At 46.2% G+C, this 19,219-nt stretch overlaps 2 protein-coding genes across 12 annotated transcripts in view; both read right to left on the bottom strand.

Moving 5' to 3' along the window:
• LOC128409560 (zinc finger protein 253-like) overlaps window positions 1–19,219 on the bottom strand; it is a 173,186-nt gene that overhangs the window by 107,232 nt on the left and 46,735 nt on the right. The window lies entirely within an intron of this gene.
• The window catches only part of LOC128409528 (zinc finger protein 883-like), a 451,816-nt gene continuing 438,711 nt past the window's right edge, over window positions 6,115–19,219 (bottom strand). For all 11 annotated transcript variants that reach the window (XM_053380055.1, XM_053380058.1, XM_053380057.1 and 8 more), the window contains 4 exons: window positions 15,758–15,844; window positions 13,290–13,376; window positions 9,545–12,391; window positions 6,115–7,176 (listed from right to left, as the gene is read on the bottom strand). In XM_053380055.1, coding sequence (XP_053236030.1) covers window positions 11,070–12,391; window positions 13,290–13,376; window positions 15,758–15,844 — 1,496 coding nt within the window. In that variant the 3' untranslated portion in view covers window positions 6,115–7,176; window positions 9,545–11,069. The remainder of the gene's footprint in view (window positions 7,177–9,544; window positions 12,392–13,289; window positions 13,377–15,757; window positions 15,845–19,219) is intronic.

Below are 19,219 nucleotides of genomic sequence, written 5' to 3'. Positions count from 1 at the left end.
GAGAAGCTCAGGGGGGACGTGGGGCCAGTCAGTCCCTGTCTCTCAGCCCAAACTGCCTCAAGAGATGGATTGTTAACACTGATAGAAGTGGCATCTGAAAAATATACCGCAGTGGTTTACAGCAAAAGAAAAACCAATATAGTAACACCACAAAAAGTTGAAAACTACCTCAAGGGGAGCCTTCCCTTGTGGGGGTGTCTTCTGAATGGGCTGCCTAGAAGGCACCTGAGTCTGACTCTCCAGTGGCAGAAGGTTCCCCAGGACACTCCAGGCTCAACGGGGCTCAAAGGCCGAGGAGAACTTCCCGGAGCAACTTTTGGGGAAAGGGGAATACATATAACTGGGATGCTGTTAAATAATGCTAAGGGTGTTGGGGGGAAGGGCCTCCAGCTGGCCTGCCCCTTATTTTGAATTGGGGGGGGGAATGAGGGGCTAAGAAAAGCCCTCCCTGAAAACCAAGGGGAAAAGCAGGTGCTGAGCAGGTGGAAGTGCTGATTTCTTCATATTTGATAGGTATTTCTTTTCAAAATAGTGGTTTTAAAGTGGGGAGGGGGTTGGAGGTGGCGCTGAGCTTGGCTTGTCCCTGTTACGGACGCAGCTGGTTCAAATCAGAAGCCTCTCCATTGGGCAGCTGGCCAATCCCCTTTCAGATTCCCCGGGGCCTCCTCCTCTCCTTCCCGGTTTCCCGAGGGAGTTTCCCTCATGGCTGCTCCCCCTCCAAGCTTCTCCTTCATCCTTCCTCTTCCTCTGCCCCCCTCATTATTTGGGGCAGCTGGATAACCTCCACTCCCCCCCCCATGGCCAGGCAGGCCCAGGAGGAGCGCATGGAGGCGGCAGGGCCAGGAGAAGGGGTTTCCCGCCCTTTTCAGAAAAAGGCGGGAACGCCATTTTGTTTTTCCCAGAGACGCCACGGCTCCCCTGTGGGCCTCGGGGGTCCCACGCTCTCAGGATCTCTCCTCCCGGATGAAGGAGGGCGGCACCTTTGGTCCTCAGCCGCCTTCCTGCCATGATGGCTTGGCCTCCGCTGGGCAGCCTCTCTCCTCGCCATGTTGCCCCACGGAGGAGGCCTCTCCCTTGGGAGACGCCAGGCAAGCGGCCTTGGGGGATCCGCCGGGGTCTGCGAAGGGGGCCAGGAGGGAAAGGCCCAAGGAGGAGAAGAATAACAGTAGTAGTAGTAATAGTAATAATAAGTGTTTTGTGCCCTCAGAGGTAGAGGGTTCCCTCAGGCGAGTTTGACCCCCAGACCAGCATCCTTGGTCACCCCAAGAGTCAGCACCAGGAGAAGGGCTCCACCTGCAGGAATAGGGGAAAGACCAGGCTGGAGAATCCCCTTCTGGCCCTTTGGGGTCCCAGGAGCCCTTTCTGGACGGCCCTCACTTGACACCCAAACGGGCCAAGACGTCTGTTCCTCCCCCTCAGGTGGTAGTTCAACAGGAGAAGTCGCTCCCACTCTGGATCCTTGTGGGTCTCAGGGGGCCACTGGAGCCCAGTGGGGGGACTCTGGGGAACTGGCTGAACTGGGGTCCTCCCAGTCCAGTACAGGCAAGAAAGAGACGAAGCCCTCAGAATTGGAAGATGACTTTGGATTTGATATCATCATCGTCATCATCATTTTTTATTTGTATGCCGCCTTTCCACAGTTAAAAAAACAACGCTCAAGGCGGCTCACAGCATAACAAGAAATAGTGCTTCAGATTAAGAACTTTGCTTCAGGATGAGAACAGAAATCATGCTCCGGCAGCAGCAGGAGGCCCCATTAACTAAAGTGGTGCTTCAGGTTAAGAACAGTTTCAGGTTAAGTACAGACCTCTGGAATGAATTAAGTACTTAGCCTGAGGTACCAGGTTATAAACAATAAACAATAAAGAAATAAACAATAAAGAATAAACAATAAAGAAATAAACAATAAACAATAAAGAAACCACATAAAAACATACACAACCAAATGGGAAACAATTTCCACATAAATCAAAATCTAAAACTAAGAATACAGCATTAATATCACAGTTTAAAATGACATAGGTAAAAAATAACAGCAACTTAAACAAAAAACAAAACCAAAACAGAACGGAGCCCTCTGACCAGCGGCAGCAGCACCTGGCCATCAGGCCCTGTCCTAGGCCAGGGGGTGAGGGGCAGGACTGGGGCCCTCAGGCGCCGAGCAGGGGAGTCCTCCCGCTTTAGAACAACAACAACAACAACAATTTATTTATACCCCAGCCACTCTGGGCGGCTTCCAACAGAACACCAAAATACAATAACCTATTAAACATCAAAAGCTTCCCTAAACAGGGCTGCCTCACTAGCCAATGGAGTCTCAGAGCGGCTCACATTCCCCTTTCCCTTCCTCCCCCACAACAAACACTCTGTGAGGTGAGTGGGGCTGAGAGACTTCAGAGAAGTGTGACTGGCCCAAGGTCACCCAGCAGCTGCATGTGGAGGAGCGGGGAAGCGAACCCGGTTCCCCAGATTACGAGTCCACCGCTCTTAACCACTACACCACACTGGCTCTCCAGTGGAAGCCATTGCGGAGAAGAACCGGACTTGGCTGTTCTCTGCTGAGGGTCTCCTGCCCTTCTTCCAAGGCTTCCTGGGGGTGCCATGGCCAGTGGAAGACACAGCCCCCCCTAAATCCCCTGCAGGGCCCTGGGGAGCAAGCAGAGCCTGCCTCAGTTTCCTTCCCCAAGGCCTTGGAGGAACCTTGGGGTGCGGAAGGAGGAACCCCAAATGGAGCTCAGGCTCCAGGCAAGTGGGGAAAGGAACATGAAATGGCACTTTCCAGGTGAGTCTTGGAATCGCCTCCATGGTCCAGGGACTGATCCGCCCTGACTTCCTCCTCAGAGTCCCTTCCGAAGGAGAAGGGGTCCCAGGTCTCCATGGGGGGAAGCGTCTCCGAGTCCTGCGTTCGAGGCCAAGGCTTTCGCCTTTCTGGCTCCGGCCACCTTCTCCGTGGTGTTTATGGGAGCTGTAGGGATGCGATTCCCAAGTTTAATAAGGATCCCTTGAAAAATATGCGCTCTGCTTCGGAATATCCGCCTCCCCCCACATCTGTACACTCAACTTCACGGTAAGAAAATTTTATGTTTTAAAATTTGTTTCCGATTCATTTTTTTAAAGTTTTAAAGAGATGTTTCTACCAATAATTATAGTGTTTCAGGCTCATTATAAATCACTTTCAGATTTATTTATTTTTAAAATCCAGTTATGCATATATAGGAGAAATTTTTTAAAAGGTTCCTAGACTGGAGGTTACCCACAAGAAAAGGATGAAGTCTCTAAGTGGAAAGAAATACAAATGGGCCTGCAAAGAACCGCATCCCAAAACGTGTTTCCACAGAAACTAGGGAGCTAGAGATGCTTTCCTGGCAGTGAGACAAAATGTCATGGCTAAAGTCTTGAGGGCAGAAACTGGAAAATACTGGAAAATACTATGTCTGCAAAGTGTCCTGAAGTTTTTTTCAGTAAGACAGCTGAAAAACCTTTAGTCGAAAGTTCTTCTTTGGCCAATGAACTTTGCCTCTGCGTGATTTATTGGGAACCAGATGCATCTACTCCAAAGAAGCTTCTGCAGCGCCTTGGCATTGAAGACCCAGAAAAAGAGACGGAGGGGAATGTGTGGGTCACAAGGTGGGAGTCGTTGGAAAGGAGTCAGTGGGAGAGGCAGAAGGTTGTGTTGAGCAGGCGAGGGAAGAGCAGGAGGAAAGAGAAAGAGCCCCAGGGAATAGTTTTGTGAGCAGCACTGAGTGAATTCCGGATCCATGGTTTCTGGGTCAGGAGACCCCTGGTTTGCAGGCCAGTTGCCTGGGGCTTTAGTTGTAGGCAGGGATTGCCTTCAGATTTCTCCGGTCCAATCTGTCGGAGTTTGCCCAGAAAGGACTGTGAGGGGCACCTGAGTGTTAGACTGAATACTGTTAAGACATTCTTTTTCTCCCCCCCCCCCTTGTCCCTCTCTTGTATCTGTTTGTCTATCTCCTTGTATAGCTTGTTATTGAGCAACCCCGCCTCGGTATAAAAGGGAAACGGGAGCGCAACCCTCCAAGTACCGTAGCTGGACTCCTCCTGGCAACAAGGCTTCCATGAAGTCTCTTTGCCCTGGAGAGGATTCTGATACGCCTCTCCAGTTTGTCATCTCCAACTGGAAAAGTTTAAAGGGGCAAAAGGGTCTTTCCAAGTCCAAATTGAGAGACCTTTGTAACTTTTCATGGGTGGCTTTTACCCATCACCTAGAGGCAGGGTCTCAATGACCACCTCAAGGCTCTTTTAACGTTACGAAGATGCAAGCACTTAGATCCTACTCAGCTGATGAAAAACCCCAACAGCTTTACTACCTAAATGCCTTTGTGGAGGCCCGCAAACTCTTTAAATGTAAGCAAGCACAGATCGCTCGGCAGATGGCTGTACTGGGAACCGCCAGACCCCCTCCTTATAATGAAATCAGGATGCAAGAGGAACAGTTAGATAGGTCACTCATTTCCTTTTACTTTGTTTAGTCGTGTCCTACTCTTCGTGACCCCCTGGACCAGAGCACACCAGGCACTTCTGTCTTCCACTGCCTCCCGCATTTTGGCCAAACCCATGCTGGTAGCTTCGAGAACACTGTCCAACCATCTCGTCCTCTGTCATCCCCTTCTCCTTGTGCCCTCCATCTTTCCCAACATCAGGGTCTTTTCCAGGGAGTCTTCTCTTCTCATGAGGTGGCCAAAGTCTTGGAGCCTCAGCTTCACGATCTGTCCTTCCAGTGAGCACTCAGGGCTGATTTCCTTCAGAATGGAGAGGTTTGATCTCCTTGCAGTCCATGGGACTCTCCAGAGTCTCCTCCAGCACCAGAATTCAAAAGCATCAATTTTTCGGCAATCAGCCTTCTTTATGGTCCAGCTTTCACTTCCATATATCACTACTGGGAAACCATAGCTTTTACTATACGGACCTTTGATGGCAAGGTGATGTCTCTGCTCCTTAAGATGCTGTCTAGGTTTGCTTTTACTACCCTGAACCAATGGGACCCCTGCCAGCTGGACCAGGAGCCGGAGCCAGAGTTGGGGCAGGAGCTGTAGACAGCCCGGGGAATCCTGCCCCCAATCTCTCCCAAAACCTACAAACCCCAGCTCAGAATAACCTTCTCCAGAACGTGCCAGGAGGGAGGGGGGGATAAGCTAATCCCGACCCCAATGCTTTGCCTGTGGGGGCTCCTTCAGAGGAGGAAGTTGAAGAACCGATCTCTCGGCCAACTTGCCACAGAAATAACTTATTCAATGGAGAAGTAGAGGCTGTGCTCCCCCTCAGAGCACTACCCATACCCCCGGCAAGAGCAGGAGACCTGCCTCGCATGGTTTTCACCCACCAGCCTTTCCTCACCTCCGATTTAATGAACTGGTTGGATAAAATGCCTTCCCTCCGAGATGACCCTGATAAATGCCATCGACAAGGAGCCACTATCTTTTCCACTCATAATCCAAAACAAAAAAATTTCTTCCTTCCAGTAGCACCTTAAAGACCAACTAAGTTAGTTCTTGGTATGCTCATACCAAGAACTAACTTAGTTGGTCTTTAAGGTGCTACTGGAAGGAACAAATTTTTTTGTTTTGACTATGGCGGACCAACACGGCTACCTTTCTGTACTCATAATCCAACGTGGACTGACGTGCACATGTTGTTATGAGCCCTTTTTAATTAAGCTGAGAAGAGGGAGATACTAGTGAAGACAGAGGGAGCTTTGAGCAGACCTGACTATCAAGCAGACAGACCCACTGATATGCCCCCTTTGACAGCCCAAAACCTCCTGAATGACCCTGCCTGGGATTATAACATAACTGGGGGTATATGGGGTTTGAAGATATTTAAGAAAGCTATCTTGGATGGCTTGCAAGCTGCAGGACAGCGAACAGTGAACTGGACTAAAGTCCAAGCCGTCCTACAAGGACCCGATGAACACCCTTCTGATTATTATACCCGATTGGTGTCTGCAATCAAAACCTGGGGTGGGATCAACCCTGAAAGTCTACAACATGAGGTTAGTGTTAAGGGATTCTTTAAAGACCAAGCCACAGCCGACATACGGAAGGCATTAAACGCACACCTCGGCTACAACGGGAAAACAATAAATGAGATCCTCTCTATTGCCAAGTCAGTTTTTAATTCAAGAGATGAACGAAAAAGGAAGGACCAGAGGGGAGAATCCCCACAAGTGCTAGTTTACGCAACCGGGGTTCCCCCTCCTAGGGAAAGGCAGAAGGGAAGAGGACATGAACAGCCAGACAGACGTGTCCGTTTCCATTGCAATGAGGAAGGACACATCAGAAGGAATTGCCCATTATTAACCGGACACCAAGAATCCAGGCCCGGGAGATCAGACTATAAGAGAGGCAAGGACACTGAGGTCGGAATACAGGGAACCGGGTAACCCCAGGCTCAGGGAACTCCCCCCGATTATGGGTCCTTCCAAATGCAGACCCCAAGGGCGCTTCCTCCACCTTTACCGCAACCTAGGACTCTCCCCAAGAACACCAATCCTTTCAACCATCCAAACCGCCCTGCAACCCTTCCCACGAAATGGTAATGGAGGAATAAAATGACTATTGACAATCAGAAGCAGATCCCGCCTCTTTTCCTTTCCTTTGCCCTATCCTACAACCATCATCCTCAGATCTTATCTGCACCATGCAGATAGACGGACAATCTTACGACTGTCTGCTAGACACGGGGGCCACCTATTCTACTCTCACAAATAGTCACTTGACCCCAGGAGAAGAAACCAGGACTGTAATGGGACAGGATGGGATTCTTAGAGTTTGCCCCCTTTCCAAGGCTGCCAAAGTGTCAGTTGGACCTTTGTCCGTTAGGCACACTTTTTTTATTAACTTCTAGCCCCGTCAACCTTTTGGGGCGGGATCTGCTTTGTAAACTAAATGCCACCACCCAGTGTGGACAGGAGGGGATTTACCTGCATATGCCCAATGAATCACTCTTCAACTTCCAAGGAATCTTACAAGAGATGGATAATAAAGATCTGGATCTTCCCCCTGAGCTCCTAAATGGGGTCCCCCCTGGCTGTGGGGAACTGAATCCACATCGGTTGGACTTCTGAAGTCCGCCACCCCAGTAAAGGTGAACTACAGAAAAGACCTGCCTTTTCCCTGTACCAAACAATACCCATTACCAAAGGAAGCAATAGAAGGACTTACTGCGATGATAGATCCAGAGCTATGAAGCGGCTGGGCCAAAGCCGAAAGGACGCTCAGTTGCGGATATGCATGGAAGCAAAAGGAAAGTCCAATGCTGTAAAGAAAAATAATGCATAGGAACCTGGAATGTAAGAACCATGAACCTGGGTAAGTTGGATGTGGTCAAAAATGAGATGGCAAGAATAAATATTGACATCCTGGGCATCAGTGAACTAAAATGGACAGGAATGGGCGAATTCAGTTCGGATGACTATCATATCTACTACTGTGGGCAAGAAACCCGTAAAAGAAATGGGGTGGCCCTCATAGTCAACAAAAGAGTGGCGAAAGCTGTACTGGGATGCGATCTCAAAAATAATAGAATGATCTCGATACGAATCCAAGGCAGACCTTTTAACATCACAGTAATCCAAGTTTATGCACCAACTACTGGTGCTGAAGAAACTGAAATTGACCAATTCTATGAAGACTTACACCACCTTATAGAAGTGACACCAAAGAAGGATGTTCTTCTCATTATAGGGGATTGGAATGCTAAAGTAGGGAATCAAGAGATAAAAGGAACAACTGGCAAGTTTGGCCTTGGAGATCAAAACGAAGCAGGGCAAAGGCTAATAGAGTTCTGTCAAGAGAACAAGCTGGTCATCACAAACACGCTTTTCCAACAACACAAGAGACGACTCTACACATGGACATCACCAGATGGGCAACATCGAAATCAGATTGATTATATTCTCTGCAGCCAAAGATGGAGAAGCTCTATACAGTCAGCAAAAACAAGACCTGGAGCTGACTGTGGCTCAGATCATCAGCTTCTTATAGCAAAATTCAAGCTTAAACTGAAGAAAGTAGGAAAAACCTGAGTGAAGTCAAATGGGCCTCAGAAAGCACTGCAAATAACAAGGCCAGTGGAAGTGATGATATTCCAGCTGAACTATTTAAAATTGTAAAAGGTGATGCTGTTAAGGTGCTACACTCAATATGCCAGCAAGTTTGGAAAACTCAGCAGTGGCCAGAGGTTTGGAGAAGATCAGTCTACATCCCAATCCCAAAGAAGGGCAGTGCCAAAGAATGCTCCAACTACCGCACAATTGCACTCATTTCACACGCTAGCAAGGTTATGCTTAAAATTCTACAAGGAAGGCTCAAGCAGTATGTGGACCGAGAACTCCCAGAAGTGCAAGCTGGATCTCGAAGAGGCAGAGGAACCAGAGACCAAATTGCAAACATGCGCTGGATTATGGAGAAAGCTAGAGAGTTCTAGAAAGACATCTACTTCTGCTTCATTGACTATGCAAAAGCCTTTGACTGTGTCGACCACAGCAAACTATGGCAAGTTCTTAAAGAAATGGGAGTGCCTGATCACCTCATCTGTCTCCTGAGAAATCTCTATGTGGGACAAGAAGCTACAGTTAGAACTGGATATGGAATAACTGATTGGTTCAAAATTGGGAAAGGAGTACGACAAGGCTGTATAATGTCTCCCTGCTTATTTAACTTATATGCAGAATTCATCATGCGGAAGGCTGGGCTGGATGAATCCGAAGCCGGAATTAAGATTGCCGGAAGAAATATCAACAACCTCAGATATGCAGATGACACAACCTTGATGGCAGAAAGTGAGGAGGAATTAAAGAACCTTTTATTGAGGGTGAAAGATATGGCGCAAAATATGGTCTGAAGCTCAACATCAAAAAAACGAAGATCATGGCCACTGGTCCCATCACCTCCTGGCAAATAGAAGGGGAAGAAATGGAGGCAGTAAGAGATTTTACTTTCTTGGGCTCCATGATCACTGCAGATGGTGACAGCAGTCACGAAATTAAAAGACTCCTGCTCCTTGGGAGAAAGGCGATGGCAAACCTAGACAACATCTTAAAAAGCAGAGACATCACCTTGCCAGCAAAGGTCCGTATAGTAAAAGCTATGGTTTTCCCAGTAGTGATGTATGGAAGTGAGAGCTGGACCATAAAGAAGGCTGATCGCCGAAGAATTGATGCTTTTGAATTATGGTGCTGGAGGAGACTCTTGAGAGTCCCATGGACTGCAAGAAGGTCAAACACATCCATTCTTAAAGAAATCAGCCCTGAGTGCTCAGTGGAAGGACAGATCCTGAAGCTGAGGCTCCAATACTTTGGCCACCTCATGAGAAGAGAAGACTCCCTGGAAAAGACCCTGATGTTGGGAAAGATGGAGGGCACAAGGAGAAGGGGACAACAGAGGACGAGATGGTTGGACAGTGTTCTCGAATAGACCAGCATGAGTTTGACCAAACTGCGGGAGGCAGTGGAAGACAGAAGTGCCTGGCGTGCTCTGGTCCATGGGGTCACGAAGAGTCGGACACGACTAAACGACTAAACAACAACACTGCAATGATTGAGGAATTCTTAAAAATGGGAGTTGTAGTTCCCTGAACTTCTCCTTGTAACACCCCCTTTCTCCCTGTCCGCAAGCCCCACACGAACACTATAAAAGGGTGCTTGGTTCAGGACTTGAGACTCGTGAACTCCTTTGTCATTCCCTGCCATGCCGTGGTGGCTAATCCTCATCACCATCTGAGCTCAATTCCGGAGGGAACTGTAGTTTACTCTGTCATTGGCTTATGTTCCGCATTCTTCAGCATCCCAGTGGATGCCTTCACCTGGCAAACCAGACAATTAACATGGACGTGACTACCCCAGGACTATGTGGAATCTCCAGCAATATTTTCCACTATACTAAATCAGGATCTGCTAGACGTTACCCTTCCAAAGGGGTCCGCCCTCCTTCTACATGTTTATGACATCTTACGATGTGGGTGGGACTTAGAATATTGTAAGCTGGATGCCATAGCTCTTCTCACGGCATTAGCGCATAAAGGACACAAGGTATCCCCAAAGAAAATACAGTATTGCCAAAGGGAAGTAAAATACCTTGGTCACATCCTAGGAGAAGGAACCCGTGCCTTAACAACCAGTGACCAACCCTTCCCTCTGGAAGCAGGAAACCATGAACTCCTCTTTGTCCTCTGGGATGTACTCATGGGGAGGGGGAAAGAAGGAACTGGGCAGGTGACAAGACACTGAGGTTACCACCACAACTCCTCCCTCAACCCCTCCTTTTTGTGATGTATCAATGATGTAGCTCTGATGTAGTCTTAGGGGTGTAGCATGGGGGATTAGTAGCTAATAAAAGGTGGGGCCTTCTTTTGTTTGGGGCTTCCATCTTGCTTCGTCTTGCAGTGAGTTGGAGTCCTATCACGACAGTCTCAATAAAGACCAAGCCTACTGGCTGCTGTTTTGCTCCAATTTTCCTGGTCGGTGTCCTTGCTTTTTGTCCAAAGGAGCCCTCGGATTTCTCCGTTAACATAAGCAAAGAACCAAATACTTGCAGATCAAATTATCTCATGCAAGAGATTGTATCCAAACAGGACTCGTGTGTCCTATATGCCAGGAAAAGAAATTGCTGCTGATTTGTTGTCAAATGTTGTTAACAAAGAGCAACTGACTATTTATAAATAAAGTGCACATGAGCTAAATATGCGGCAATGGTTGTCATGAAAAGGGGTAGGATGCTAGTATTTTCACTCTCCCATTTCTGGATCATGTGATCCTTATTTACATTCCACACTTCTGGAAGTGTAAGAACGGAAACTCAGACACAGAACTTCCGTTCTTTGTGCTTTTGTTTTTCATCTCTTTGTTCTGTCTCCCAGACAGACAGGATGTCGGTGTGAGCTGCTCCTCACACTGTTGCTATATTCTACATTATGATTTGTGTTGTTTTGATTTGATACACAGCAATAAATAGCGATACTACATACTTCCCACAGCTCAACTTTCATTTTCTGTTTGCATGCTCATATGAGCAGATAGGAGTCACTGAGAAACAAGACTGCTGCCAAACACTTCATGGGTGTCCTGTAACCAGAGAGGGAGGCCTCCATAATGGTTTCTCCCCTGTATGAATTCTTTGATGGGTCTTGAGATTCGAGCTTTGACTGAAGCTCTTTCCACATTGGAAGCACTGATAGGGTTTCTGACCTGTATGTGTTCTTTGATGGGAAGTGAGACTATCCTTTCGATTGAACCTCATCCCACATTCCAAGCACGGATAGGGTTTCGTCCCGGTATGAATTCTTTGATGGCAAGTGAGGCTGGAATTGTGACGAAAGCTCTTTCCACATTCCAGGCATTGATAGGGTTTCTCCCCTGTATGAATTCTTTGATGGGAAGAGAGCGTACTCCCCTCCAAGAAGCTCTTTCCACATTCTAAGCACTGATAGGGTTTCTCACCTGAATGAATTTTTTGATGGGCAGTGAGACTTGGCCTGAGAATGAATCTCTTTCCACATTCGAAGCACTGATATGGTTTCTCCCCTGAATGAATTTTTTTATGGGAAGTGAGATGCGCGCTTTGACTAAAGCTCTTTCCACATTCCAGGCATTGATAGGGTTTCTCCCCTGTATGAATTCGTTGATGGGAAGAAAGCTTAGTCCCCTCCCGGAAGCTCTTTCCACATTCTAAGCACTGATAGGGTTTCTCCCCTGTATGAATTCGCTGATGGGAAGTGAGACTCTGCCTGTGACTGAAGCTCTTTCCACATTCCAAGCACTGATACGGTTTCTCCCCTGTATGAATTTTTTGATGCGAAGTGAGACCCTGCCTGTGACTGAAGCTCTTTCCACACTCAAGGCATTGAAAAGGTTTCTCCCCTGTATGAAATCTGTGATGGGAAGCGAGACTCAGCTTGTAAATGAAGCTCTTTCCACATTCGAGGCATTGATATGGTTTCTCCCCTGTATGAATTCTTTGATGGAAAGTGAGATAGATCCCCTGGCTGAAGCTCTTTCCACATTCAAAGCACTGATAGGGTTTCTCCCCTGTATGAATTCTTTGATGGGAAGTGAGATGGGAGCTCTTTCTGAAACTCTTTCCACATTCGAAGCACTGATAAGGTTTCTCCCCAGTATGAATTCTTTGATGGGAAGTGAGATGATCCTTCCGACTGAAGCTCTTTCCACATTCTCTGCACTGATACAGTTTCTCCCTACTCTGTTCTCTTTCGTGTGAAGTGACGCTGTCCCTCCGAACGAAGCTCTTTCTTTGATGGGAGGTGGACTGGGAGCTCTGACCGATGTTCTCTCCACACTCTGAATATTTATAAGACTTCTCCGATATGTGGATTCTGTTGACTTCCCCCTTGTTCTCCCCTTCCAATTCATCACCTTCTGCAATGAAGAGAGAAGTTAATTAGCGCCTGAAAAACAAATGGAGCTCCAGATTATTGAACAATGTCCCCCCCCCCCCATCTCACTGCGAGACTTGAGAGTGCTCTGTTTCGGCCTCAGGAGGACATCCTTGAAGTCTAACTTAATGTCATTGTCGATGTGTGGTATCTTCAACCCCCCAGCATTTGAGTATGCCTGCAGGGCGCCTGACTCTCTTGAAACCAGTGGGGCACCACTGCCAGCATACTGTGACGGGGTGCAGACACAGAACCATCAAACCCACCACCTGCCCCTCCCCCAGCAATGCACTGCCATGTCAGTGTAAGTCATGCTAACTCTGCATCGCTGCCCCGGACTCCAACCCCACTCAGAGCGAAGGGGACGTGGTTCACATCCATTATTGAATGAAGTTAATGAATGCTTGTGATAGAGGAAGAACTGAAGGGAGTTAGATGTGAGGCCTTACTATAATTTTCACTTCCTTAGTTGGCTGGTATTAACTGACACATTGCTTGGTTTTTAGCTGGGATAGATTTTGTTCTGGCTCAATCCTGGAATCCACTCCGTCTCCAAGGTCAGTCATCTCTTTGGTCAATCAAATGCAAGCAGAAGCCAAAACAACAAGCCTGACAGAATTTACATCAACTTCCCTAAAAACTCTGAAGCCGGCATTTAAGAAGGCCTGGGTGGTTCAGAGAAGCCTGGTCACTGTTTTAAAAGGCATGACTAGACGCAGAACATTCACAGAGGAAACAGTTGATATCCCTCCATTCTGGGTTCACGGTGGGGGATGTTAGAATCCCAGATGCTCTTGGTCTCCATCCAAATAGTGAAGGTTCATCACATACAGGTATGAATGGAATTTCAAAACTGATCTTATGATCTAACGGAATTTTACCAAGAGGGTCCATGATCCCACGATTCTCCTCCTTTACTTCCTTATGTAGAACTCTCTGGTCAGGATCCAGAAACGTCCACACCTTGTCTGTAAAACAAACAGCAACATACTCCTGACTATTATATATATGTGAACCTAGGAGCTCAAAGGGGTGAATGTTTGCATCTCCTATAGAGCGAAAGTCATGAATTTGGTCCCCCCCTTTCTGTTGTTCTTTTTTGTTATTTATCTCTGTTTTATTGTTGAGTGTATTAAGTAGTTTATGTTTTGTTTTCTTACCGTTAGTGCTGATATTATATTATTAATTGTTGGCTATTGGTATATATTTGAGCCTACCCTTTCAGAATCCTTTTTACTGTTGATAGAACTACTTTACACCTTTCTCTCTTTTTTTCTCTACTTCCTTTGAATATTTTCAAATAAAAATTATTTAATTGGGAATACTTAAAGTTAATTTCAGTGTGTATAACGGGTAGAGTCTGCCTTATATATATTTAGATATGCAAGTATGTTAATTACTTATATATTTTGTAATCCATATGTTAAATATACGCACGGTTAATATATGACTCAGGTTGGAGTAATAATAATTTTCAGTATATTTGGTCTATATTAGGCCTTCCAAACAATTTTGCTAAAGATAAAATAGAGGACAAGGAAGCTTACAGATTAAAGTCATAATGAGAATTATAAGTATGAATGTCAAGGGGTTAAAGGAAAAGAAAAAAACAAATCCTAACACTCTACAGTCTACAGTCTAATCTACAGTCATTAAAGGCTGATATAAGTCTATTAAAGGAAACACATTTGACAGAACAAGGGGCTCAAACTTTGAAATGCCAATGGGTAAAAGACGTTATTTCAACAAACTCAGACGAAAATGCTAGGGGAGTCACAATTTTATTTAGGAAAGGCTGGCCTCATGAAATACAATATATAATAAGAGAGGAAGATGGCCGATGCTTAATAATTGTAATTAAAACAGAAGGGACAGAAATAGCAATAGTAAATGTCTATGCCCCAAACACTGATGACCATAAGTTTATTCACAACTGCTTTAAGAGATTAAGCTTTCTATCTTATCAGCACTTGATAAGGGGTGGAGACTTTAATGAAATTTTAGATTCACAGATGGATACCACCTCAGTAGCCAGGAAAAAAAGGACAAAGGTTAGAGAGACAATTAATAACTATATGATACAGTGGAATTTAGTGGGATCATGGAGATTGCATCACCCTAAGGAAAAATCATATACATATTTTGCAGGAATTCATAATACCCAGCACAGAATTGATTTTTTTCTAACATCAGCATTACATCCCTTTACTAGCCGATGTGACACTGATATTCCCATTATAGTTAATCACTCAGCAGTAATACTGGAATATAATTTATCTGAAACCCAGGAAGGTATGAGGAGATGATATCTTAATATATCATTAAAAAGGTAAAGGTACCCCTGCCCGTACGGGCCAGTCGTGTCCGACTCTAGGGTTGTGCGCCCATCTCACTTAAGAGGCCGGGGGCCAGCGCTGTCTGGAGACACTTCTGGGTCACGTGGCCAGCGTGACGAAGCTGCTCTGGCGAGCCGGCACCAGCGCAGCACACGGAATGCCGTTTACCTTCCCGCTAGAAAGCGGTACCTATTTATCTACTTGCACTTTGACATGCTTTCGAACTGCTAGGTGGGCAGGAGCTGGGACCGAAAGACGGGAGCTCACCCCGCCGCGGGGATTCGAACCGCCGACCATGCGATCGGCAAGCCCTAGGCGCTGAAGTTTTACCCACAGCGCCACCCGCGTCCCATTAATATATCATTACTAAATGGAAAAAAAACTTCATTCAATATATAAGCCAAGAAATACAAATATATTTTTAAAATAACTCCAAATCTTGAACGTCAAGACTGATGGAAGGGGAAGGATCTAAAGCTGACATCAGAGGGAAGATAATGTCCTTCTCTGCCAACAAAGCCAAGCTGCAAAGATTAAAGTAAAATAATCTAAACATTTCTTTAAAAACACTATGGGGTGATATGGAAAATAATACATCTGAGGGTACATATGAAAGAATACAACAACTAACATTAGAACTGAATAATATACTAGCTTAAAAAATTGAGTTCAGCCTACTAAGCCTAAAATAAATATACTGGGAACAGGGAGAATTGCATGTCAACACAAATTAAGAATGGATAAATAGGAAGAAATCTGGAATGAATATTTAAGCAATAAGGTGGATAGAGGTGGGAAGTTGGGGGAGGAGAGAGAGGTGGGAAAATATTGTTAAAAGGGTGCAGTCACAGGTATATCAGTGTATTTAAATCTGAATTGTCAAATTGTGTTATTATTGTTATTATGGTTTTTGTTGTACAGTAGTGTCTTTTGCGGTTGCTGTTTGTATAGAAAAAATGATTAAATAAATTTTAAAAAAACAACTGATCTTATGATCCAACAGGGAGTTTTACCGAGAGGGTACATGATCCCATGATTCTCCTCCTTGACTTCCTTATGCAAAGCTCTCTGGTCAGGATCCAGCAACGTCCACGTCTCGTCTGTGAAACAAACAGCAACACCTTCACCTGAACACTCCCCATCAGCTGTTGCCTTAATCTGGTTGGTCTAAATTTAAATGTATATGTAAATCTCTTTCTTCACTTTGAATCCCCTCCCATTTTCATGAGGAGACCAACTCTGTATTGTTTCATTGGTGACAGAAGAGGAATAATGACTATTGCTCACAATTAATCTAAGCACAACAGCCACAAGAGCTCCTGACTAGGCATTCGGCTTTGTGATGTTGCATGTTCTCTGCTCTCTCCTGTCCCCCCCCCCCTTTTTTCAGTTGAAAGCAATTAATGAACCCAGAACTCATACCCTGACCACTAATGATGAACCATATGTTATAGATATTCTGGCAAATTTATTCTGCTATTGTAAATACAAATGACATGAGAAGACCTGGCCTACATAATTGTATCATTTATTAGTCCTATGATCCTTGTTTTTAAAAGCAAATAAAAAGTTATTCCAAAAAGAAAAGAAAGAAGCAATACACAGAGGCCTCATCTGCGTTCAATCTACAAAGCAGGATCAGATTAAAGAGTCGTGGCCTCTAGTGCTGCCTGATGGATCAGTGAGTTGTCTGACATTGGTAGGGCATCCAGATCACAGAACTGGTTTTAGACATTTTGAGCTGCCAATACATCGTGTTGGGCGGGGAGCTGTGATCTATTCCCTGCTCAAATTGCCTGCAGGAGACAAAGGTGCAGGCAGGCAGGCAGGTGGGGGAGCCCGAAAAGGTGCCCCCCTTCTCCATCTCCATCCGCCTGCCTGCCTCCCCCCACCCCTAGCTGAACAAACCCCAATTCCTCTCCGGCTCCATCCCTCTACGTCCCCATCTCCCCTCCCCTGGAACTCACCAGATCTCTTGGAGGTCCCTGGGAGGGAGTGCTCAGAGGTTGTGGGGAGGGATGCAGGAGACAACCTGACCAGGTCATGCGTCCATCTTCCCTCTTCCATCTCCTCTAGCTTGACAGGATCTGTCTCACTCATCCTTCCTGAAGAGTCGAAGAGCCAAAACAAGCTGCAGGGACCTGGGAGAGAGGAAGAAGGAAAGGGAGCCTCAGAGAAACTCCTGCCCTAGATATTCTCCTGACCCTAACAGAAGCCCCATTTCTAAACCTCTCCAGTGGATGCAGTTTCCCCTGTTTGCTCCTCGCCCCACTTCGTAAGGCTGGCAGGGTCTGTCCAGTCGTGACCTCAAGGTAGAACCCCTGAACTCAGTGGGGACACAACTTGGTGCCCAACCCAGTCACCTTCCTGTCCCTGAGCCTGAAAACTGCAACCCCAGAGCATGGGCAGGAAATAGACAAGTAGCCATTACCTGTAGGTGCCCTCATGCTAGGTGCTTTCTATGGAGAGCCCTGCTGACGCTCTTGGAGCTCCCTCATCGCAAGCCAGGCAGATGTTGTGGCCATACAGTGCTACATACTTAATTCGTTCCAGAGGTCTGTTCTTAACCTGAAACTGTTCTTAACCTGAAGCACCACTTTAGCTAATGGGGCCTCCGACTGCCACCACACAATTTCTGTTCTCATTCTGAAGCAAAGTTCTTAACCCGAGGTACTATTTCTGTGTTAGCGGAGTCTGTAGCCTGAAGTGTATGTAACCTGAAGTGTATGTAACCTGAGGTACCACTGTATTTGCCTCTGTCTGGGGTTGCATGGGGACCAAATCTGTATGTGGAAGCAGAGGAGCTGGTGATGCCACATTTCTGAATAATCTTGAGACTAATACACCGCTCCTTCTTCGATATTCCCTGTGCTTATACACCATCTTTGCAAGTCGCTGGTCTCGAAATGTGGCCCCCACCCTGGCATGGAAGCCATCAAAGTACAGTCATACCTCAGGTTGAATACGCTTCAGGTTGAGCGCTTTCGGGTTGCGCTCCACAGCGACCGGATCCTATGCACCCCTCACATCCAACTTGTACCTAAAAATCTGCACAATCCTGCACCAGAGAATTGCAGAGTTGGAAGGGACCCCTGAGGGCCATCTAGCCAACCCCCTGGGGCAATGCAGGAATCTCAACTAGACCATCTCTGACCGAGGGCCATCCAGCCTCTGCTCTGAGGCCCTTCTTTGCATGCCTTCTCCACCAGAGGTCTGGGTGGCGGCAACACAAAAACGGGCCTTTTCTGCATTTGTGGGAGGCTCGGCTGCCACCTTCCTGACATCTTGAGGTGCCAGGCAAAAATGTTTCTCTATAACTGGGCCTTTGGCTGATAGACATGCCTCTTAAATATGTTTGTGGGAGGAGAGATCATTGGTTTGCCTTTGTTTTATTATGCATTTGGTGTTCTCATTTTGCATTTTTATGTTGTGAATCGCCCTGTAAACTTTGGATGAAGGGCATAATACAAATTTAATAACAACAACAACAACAACAATAATAATAATAATAATATTGTATTGCTGCAGCAGCAGCAGAGGACAGCATAGGGAACAACAGTCAATTAGGGGTGCCAACTTGAATAAAATATTAAGGGAGGACAGGCATGGGCATAGCTGGGAATTATGTCAGGGGGCAGAATCTCCGTTAATTAAGGATTTAATTCTCCCCATTGGACGCCCCTGGACCCAAGTAAGCCCTGCCCTGCAAAACTGATCACATGATGCAGTGTGCGCACACCATTTGAATGGCAATGGCCATTAATGGGAGGGGGGCTCAAATGTTTTATGGGGGGAACTAAAGGGACCTCGGCCCGAGGAGTTGGCTCTTATGCGGTCAATCATGGCAGACCTGTGGACTGTATTCCTTAAAATATAGCCACGCCTACCAAGGCCAAAAACTGTATCCTGTTAAGGTGCCCTGGGGTTATGCGAATCTGTGAGGAAGTGAAGGAGAACTTCTCTCTCTCTCTCCCACTGTCCCCCTCTCCCCTTTTGGCTGGCTTTCTACATCCTTCATCCTTCTGGCAGGCAGAAATCCAGCAGGTGGGGAGGATTTCCTTTCAATATTGTCGCTGGAATGTTTGCAGTTGAAAAATCATGTAATTGTAATAGGCCGTATAGTAACAATTGCAAAGTTATTTACTAGAAACTACTTCTCTAGAATTAGATACAGATTCTCATAATGTCAAAATCAACATCGTGACATAATATATTAAAATGTAGCTTTTCAGTTGACCCCCCAAGTCCAGTCTGTACAAAATACAACTCCTATTTTGTCAGTACCGTAGTACATTCTTTTCTACTTTCTTCACTCTTGTCTTTTTCTGTCTGGTGTCTTCCCTAGAAGAGTAGCATGAAATAATCTTCTAAGTGATTGGGATAAAGATGATTGGGTTGGCAGACAAAAAAGACTGGCCCTGATAGATGCCGCATAGGCAGACAAGACAAGGATTCCTGGGTTTTCCCTTCATCAG

The sequence above is a fragment of the Podarcis raffonei genome, chromosome 2 (genome assembly GCF_027172205.1).
Source record: "Podarcis raffonei isolate rPodRaf1 chromosome 2, rPodRaf1.pri, whole genome shotgun sequence".
In the NCBI taxonomy this organism is placed as follows: Eukaryota; Metazoa; Chordata; class Lepidosauria; order Squamata; family Lacertidae; genus Podarcis; species Podarcis raffonei.
Note: the sequence above shows the minus strand (reverse complement) of the source record. Positions and strands in the feature narration are given on the sequence as shown.